Genomic DNA, 7,404 nt, shown 5'->3' with positions numbered 1-7,404 from the left:
TTTGCCCTATCAGTAACTTCATTAGTCATGCTTTGTTTTGTTCCAAGTTTTTCCCGTTCTTCATTCCTCATTCCTCGTTCCACGTTCCCTGTTCCTGATTTTAGCAAAATACCAGCTTCTCTGACCATGTCTAATTTGGGACAGATATCGAATAGAAATCAGTAACAAAACAACGCCCGCGTGAAAGAAGCGACTTCAAAAGTGATCCCCCTTTTTCCTAGAAATGACAGAAATTCTAGATACAACAAGCTTTACCAAACTGATCCGAAGTTAATTTTAACGGTGATAGTGATCTTTGACATTCCTTTACGTAACTCTAAAGGTACATTACCTTTTTTTTTCAAAAAGGCTATTTTTGTCAAAATGCTGGAACTTTTTTTAAACAAATATCGAGCAGAAATCAGCGACAACAGTATTGCATACCTCAAAAACATAACAATACTGACATCAGAGCATCATAACATGCAATATCGCAAAAATTATACTTTTATTCACGAGTGTCTGTTGATGCATTTTAAATTTAGCACGTGAGGACACTATTTTTGCGTCTTTTACTGGAGACGATATTGAATCTGGTATCCAGTTCCGACGCTCCGTTGATTTGAAATACCTAGATCAAGTCATTTGCAAGTCAAGCCAGGGGGCTTTATTACCTTCATTTCTCAGTTATTTTAAGGCGCGGGGTATTGGTGTTGCCACGGACCGGCGATCAAACCCAAGACCTTCCGCTTTACAGACCACTCTTCTAAACTAACCCCCTCCGTAAACTTCCTGCATCCTTCGAATGCATTATATTTATCTCTAATTACTGCTACTTAACCCTTATTCTCAAATAGCAACTTGGTGATAAGGGAGAGAGGCTGTAGCTAGTGCATTTCGTTTTACAAAATGCTAATTATAACTAGATTTAATTACTAAACCTGCCACTGCAATTAAGGTTGCTAGGAACCGTGAATCGAACAGATTTGAGCTCAATTTATTGTCAATATAATGAATGTAATATGACCGCCTTCTTAACTCCTAAACAGACTGCCTTTAACGTGCTTCAACATCGTAAAACTTCCTTTAGTTTTCACAAGAATGAGTTAAGTTTCATTTTTGGCGCATTTTTTGTGAAAACGGAAGCAGATGCATTGTTTTAAGTTAAGTATAGTACACGATCCGAGTAAATAAAGATCAATCAAGTGTGTAAATAATTTAAAGGCTGAAAGCTTTAAGGTCAACACTTTGTCACAAAAAAAGATTGAAAAAAATTACACCAGAACATTTACAAAGGTTTTCTTCCTAATTCAGACTATTTATATATCGTTCAATTTTAGAGCTGTTAGAATTAAGCAAGGGATGGTTTGACCAAAGAAACTGTTTTATCGTCTTCTTAAAAAACGGCTGCATGGTCAAACGTCTTAACTTTGGCTTCAGTCAAACATATCAAATTACATTGTGTTTGAGGGTTCTCTCTCAGTAATAATTTCCCCATCTCCAAATTGAAAATTATATTGAGAACTTGAAATCTGAAGTCAAAGTTTTCCGTTTCATAATCTTGTACCGAGGAATGAAATACTGAAAATGTCGCTGAAACATTACAAATTTTAAATGCTACTTGAAATCCCAGAAGATGGATTTGATGAATTCATGGAAATGTTGATTTGTTCAGAGACTGATCGCAGTTTTCGTACCATAACCCCGCATGTTAGTATCTTAAGAAACGCGTCTCTGTAGGGCCGAAGTCTCCAGGCAAAGACAAACGGATTCATACTGGAATTAGCCATGATTAGGATGTAGTTCAAATCTCTCGCCCAGTGAATAAAATAACAGTTACAGCTTGCACAAAAGCTTATGATCAGGATAAGGATTAACGAAGGAAGAAAACAGGAAATAAAAAGGGTCAACATGATCAGAAATGTCTTAGTTACTTTTTTCTCCCATTTGATCGTTCTCTTCTTGATGTGGTTATGACTCGCTGGGCCTTGATGCCTGTCCCAATTCCTGACTTGATTTCTAAAAGTTTTGAAAACTTTCACATACGTCAGACAAAGTACCACAAAAGTTGTCACGACAGCTGTGATGGCGAAGAAAAATTGGTATTTTAGATAGCCGACACTAAAATACAGAAAGGGCAACCCAATGGAGATAATCCATATTGAAAGCAAAATGACTGTGGCTCGCCGAGAATTCAATTTAGCTCTGTAGACTCTGTATTCCATCGGATTAGTAATGGCAAAGAATCTGTCCACACTCATTGCAGCTAAACTAAAAAGGGATGCCGTACACGAGATGAAACTTCCTACACGTCTTGCGTCATCTCGAGGAAGAAGTGTAAGTTGTTTTGTAGAAGCCTCGCGAATGTAGAACTCTGCCGACATTGGTAACGCAAAACAACCCACTATTAAATCGGCTGTCGCCAGGTTAGCGACTAGCAAATTGAAAGGCGATCGTAGATTGCGATTTGGATCAATAATTACTGCCAGAAACACAAGGATATTTCCTACTACAGCTACAACGGAGAGGACTGAACAGAATGTAGCTGAAGTGATGCTTAAACTAGTGGGCGCCGAGATGTTTGTGCAAGGGTACGATCCCAACAGTGACATGTCTGTATGCGAAGATTTACCCTCAGTAACCAGGTGATAACTCAGTTCATTTTGTATCCAATAACCTTGATTAACTCAGGTGGGCAGCGGAGATGATCTTGCGGTAATTAAAATGACAAGCTCGTCACTCGAGCGCAGTATAGGAAATAAAACTTGTAAGTAAGACAACTAGAATAAAAGGAATGACAGACACTTTTATATTGGATACGCTCACGCAATTATAATTACCAACCTGACAACTCGTGATTATTTGAAAATACCGTATTAGACTGGACCACCCTAACATCTGGAACAAATGAATAACAGTCAAGGCCTTGAAGCATCAAGAGCCACAATTTGGAAAATCAGTTTCGAGCCATGATAAATATATAGTGCGCAATTAGACACCGCATTGGAAACTGAAAATTAGCTAAGATAAGTAAATTAATATCTCCGAACGCGAAATTGTCTCAACTCCATGACAGCCACCTGTCCTACAATAGTAGGTGTTTCACTTTCCAGTATATGTGTTGATTTAAAAGCAGCATTACGTTAAAAAAGCCGATAGGATATATATGTAAAGTAGCCCGTGTACACCCTAGGGGGCGGCTGTACGCAGGCTAATAAAAAGTGAATATCGCGTTTTGGACTCATTCCGGCTTTCCCAAGAATAATAAAGGACTTCTCGAAGTCTATCATGAAGTGGCCTCTTCGTATAAATACTATGAATTCTTGATGATACTTTAAATTTGTGATTTTAAGTATACGTATTTCACAACGCTTAATTATCGCGAATTTCCTGTACGTAGGTTTATATAAGAGGGGGGGGGGGGGGGGGGTATTTGACAGTCTGTTGCCTAATTACAGTTTTGCCTCACTAAAGATATTGAACTTTTTAAATGATCACGATACCCTAGAAATTAGCGTCGTAAAACTTGCGTCTATTGAAGGAGCTGAATAAATGAAGCATATTTCAGCCTCCCTCATTTGCGTTATTGCCAGCCGGTCGTGTCAGCTAATTCGAAACGTCCCATTTCAAATTTTCATTAATTTTTCATGTCATGTATTCCAATTTTTTTTAAAACATCTATTCCGCCGTTCAAGAAAAGAATTGCTTTTCTTATCCTTGATCTAAAATTAATTTCGTCTTTGGCGATTTGCTTTTAGAGAGCCGAGTGGGAGGCTGCAGTTTCAGTCCCGCTCAACAAGCCATGACTAGGCTGAAACTCACAGTAGGTGTACGGGCCGGTGGGGGGGGGGGGGGGGGGGTGGGGCAAGGGGGGCTGCAGCAGCCCAAAATTCGGCGTGGTAAATCCAGTTAAATTCACACGAGACAGTAGTGTGAAGAAATATTCCATAGCGTATGGCAGATAGCATCAGTAATGGGTCTGAAGATGAAGAAGTGACTGATCAATTCTCAGTTTGAATTACGAGAAGCAAACGCACTCAGACAATCGCCATCGCGCAGCCTTGAAGCCCTTGTAGGTGAACACGTGCAAAGACAAACGCAGCTAACACCGGAATCGCACCACCCTATAGCCTGCTTCACAGACGTAATCTAACCTTGGTCTGTAGTAAGGTCTGTAGTCTGCTACACTGCCTACACAGCCGTTTTTAGTGTCGTCACGCAACGCTCCTCCCCACTAGCGTTGCGTGACGACACTGAAAACGGCTGTGTAGCAGACTATAAGGTCTGCGAAGCATCGCCGATATCTTTGTGCTGGCCCCCAAAGGACTCAGAGAATTACCGGAAGTACGTTTCAAATTTCCTTTCGTCTTGATTGGCAAATCAACGATGCCTTTTTCAAAAGGCCAATTATGGCACGTACTCAAATCCTGGTACACAAGTGGAGCCCAGGGCTGTTTCGCAGACGGACTTAACCAGAGTTGAGTTTCGTCTGTGGCGCAGGTTAACCACCGACAAGGTGTTGTCCGAGATTGAGCTCAGGTTTAGCGTAAATGATCAGTAAATACGCTGTGCTTTAGGAAACATCTGTCACAATGGAACACCTGATAAAGAAACCTTCTCCCGCGTTGCTAAATTTTACAAAATCGACAGAGAAGCCTAGCAGAAAATGTTCGCGAGTTTTCGTCGTGTGGGCGGATAAGGCTACACGACTGTTCCAGAAATGCCGGAGACAATCATCGCACAAGAATGATCTATTTGATATGTTTTCAGTGTTTTCTTAAGTGGTACATATCTTTGGAATGATACCTTCTACATTGCATTGTGTTCTGCAGAACGATCATTCAGTGCGTTGATTGAAAACTTACATGTACCTTCGCAGCACCATGGGGCAACAACGTTTCAGTAACATCGCACTAATTAACATTGAAAGGTATATTGGAACTCTGTAGTGAACAATGACATGGATCGTATCATTGATACCTTCGGCCGTCAAAATGGCAAAGACAGCAATTAACGTGTTTTATGAGCTCATATGATAGATTCATATATAAGAATATTTTTACTTCACATGTAGGCCTATGCTGTTGCATTGTGTGACCCTCGAATGGTGAAACGATTTAAGTCCTGAGTAGAACATGAGTTCTCTGTCTTTCCCGTCGCCTTCGAGGTCGAAAAACACCCATAATTACAAGAAAACACGCCTCAAGTAGTCGACGATTCACAGCCGCCATGCTTAATTTGAGGAATGGCGCGAACTATATTGTTGGACCCAGGTTCCCTCGGTCTCATCCAGCGATCGCAGCGATTCGCAGCAATCACTGTGGAAACCATCAATCACTGCGATCGCAAATGTAAAGTAAACAATATAAATTCAGGAATTAAAATGGAAATGAGACTCTGAAAAAAGGAAAAATGTCGTTTCAGTTACAGAATCCTTAAGAAAACAGTGTACGAAAATTATCAACCGTTAAGTTGGTTTACGAGTTCGTCCCAGAAACCTCCTAAAACTAATCTAATCTCGCGGTTCGTTACGTTCTTGACGGATCCATTAGAGTCTGTTATATGGCCTCAAGCAACACTTATGTGATTGTTTTTTGAATTTTGAATAGTGTGTTAGCATTTGCCTCATGGTAGCCTCGATTTATGGCACTCGGGTTTTTTGGATTTAACTAAAACGGGAAATTGGAAAATGAAAATGGAAAGAAAACAAAGCATGACTAATGAAGTTACTGATAGAGCAAAGGGTTAATTATATAAGTTACTAGGTTTTGTTCCAATTTTTTCCCTTTCCCCGTTCCTCATTCCTCGGTCCACGTTCCCTGTTCCTCGTTTTAGCAAAATACCAGCTTCTCTGACCATGTCTAATTTGGGACAGATATCGAATAGAAATCAGTAACAAAACAACGCCCGCGTGAAAGAACCGACTTCAAAAGTGATCCCCCTTTTTCCTAGAAATGACGGAAATTCTAGATACAACAAGCATTACCAAACTGATCCGAAGTTAATTTTAACGGTGATAATGATCTTTGACATTCCTTTATGTAACTCTAAAGGTACATTACCTTTTTTTTTTTCAATAAGGCTATGTTTGCCAAAATGCTGGAACTTTTTTTAAACAAATATCGAGCAGAAATCAGCGACAACAGTATTGCATACCTCAAAAACATAACAATACTGACACCAGAGCATCATAACATGCAATATCGCAAAAATTATACTTTTATTCACGAGTGTCTGTTGATGCATTTTAAATTTAGCACGTGAGGACACTATTTTTGCGTCTTTTACTGGAGACGATATTGAATCTGGTATCCAGTTCCGACGCTCCGTTGATTTGAAATACCTAGATCTAGTCATTTGCAAGTCAAGCCAGGGGGCTTTATTACCTTCATTTCTCAGTTATTTTAAGGCGCGAGGTATTGGTGTTGCCACGGACCGGCGATCAAAACGCTTTACAGACCACTCTTCTAAACTAACCCCCTCCGTAAGCTTTCTGCATCCTTCGAATGCATTATATTTATCTCCAATTACTGCTACTTAACCCTTATTCTCAAATAGCAACTTGGTGATAAGGGAGAGAGGCTGTAGCTAGTGCATTTCGTTTTACAAAATGCTAATTATAACTAGATTTAATTACTAAAGCTGCCACTGCAATTATGGGTGCTAGGAACAGTGAATCGAACAGATTTGAGCTCAATTTATTGTCAATATAATGAATGTAATATGACCGCCTTCTTAACTCTTAAACAGACTGCCTTTAACGTGTTTCAACATCGTAAAACTTCCTTTAGTTTTCACAAGAATGAGTTAAGTTTCATTTTTAGCTATTTTTGGCGCATTTTTTGTGAAAACGGAAGCAGATGCATCGTTTTAAGTTAAGTATAGTACACGATCCGAGTAAATAAAGATCAATCAAATGTGTAAATAATTTAAAGGCTGAAAGCTTTAAGGTCAACACTTTGTCACAAAAAAAGATTGAAAAAAATTACAGCAGAATATTTACAAAGGTTTTTTTCCTAATTCAAACTATTTATATATCGTTGCATTTTAGAGCTGTTAGAATTAAGCAAGAGATGGTTTGACCAAAGAAAATGTTTTATTGTCTTCTTTTAAAAAACGGCTGCATGGTCAAACGTCTTAACTTTGGCTTCAGTCAAACATATCAAATTACATTGTGTTTGGGGGTTATCTCTCAGTAATAATTTCCCCATCTCCAAATTGAAAATTGTATTGAGAACTTGAAATCTGAAGTCAAAGTTTTCCGTTTCATAATCTTGTACCGAGGAATGAAATACTGAAAATGTCGCTGAAACATTACAAATTTTAAATGCTACTTGAAATCCCAGAAGATGGATTTAATGAATTCATGGAAATGTTGATTTGTTCAGAGACTGATCGCAGTTTTCGTACCATAACCCCGCATGT

The 7,404-nt window shown here is 39.0% G+C and overlaps 2 protein-coding genes across 2 annotated transcripts in view; both read right to left on the bottom strand.

The window, feature by feature from the left end:
- Window positions 1–468: 468 nt before the first annotated feature.
- LOC140941742 (adrenocorticotropic hormone receptor-like) lies at window positions 469–2,725 on the bottom strand. Its single transcript, XM_073390757.1, has one exon. It carries the CDS (start codon window positions 2,589–2,591, stop codon window positions 1,590–1,592), a length of 1,002 nt encoding a protein of 333 aa, XP_073246858.1. The 5' UTR covers window positions 2,592–2,725; the 3' UTR covers window positions 469–1,589.
- Window positions 2,726–7,167: 4,442 nt separating this feature from the next.
- The window catches only part of LOC140941731 (adrenocorticotropic hormone receptor-like), a 1,322-nt gene continuing 1,085 nt past the window's right edge, over window positions 7,168–7,404 (bottom strand). Inside the window, exon 1 of the mRNA XM_073390748.1 lies at window positions 7,168–7,404. This exon is cut by the window's right edge and continues 1,085 nt beyond it. Coding sequence (XP_073246849.1) covers window positions 7,303–7,404 — 102 coding nt within the window. The 3' untranslated portion in view covers window positions 7,168–7,302.

This window comes from Porites lutea, chromosome 1 (assembly GCF_958299795.1).
Source record: "Porites lutea chromosome 1, jaPorLute2.1, whole genome shotgun sequence".
NCBI lineage: Eukaryota > Metazoa > Cnidaria > Anthozoa > Scleractinia > Poritidae > Porites > Porites lutea.
Note: the sequence above shows the minus strand (reverse complement) of the source record. Positions and strands in the feature narration are given on the sequence as shown.

What these genes read in the sequence shown, in the direction of transcription:
- LOC140941742 (XM_073390757.1), bottom strand. Translation starts at nt 2,591, where the DNA reads ATGTCACTGTTGGGATCGTACCCTTGCACAAACATCTCGGCGCCCACT.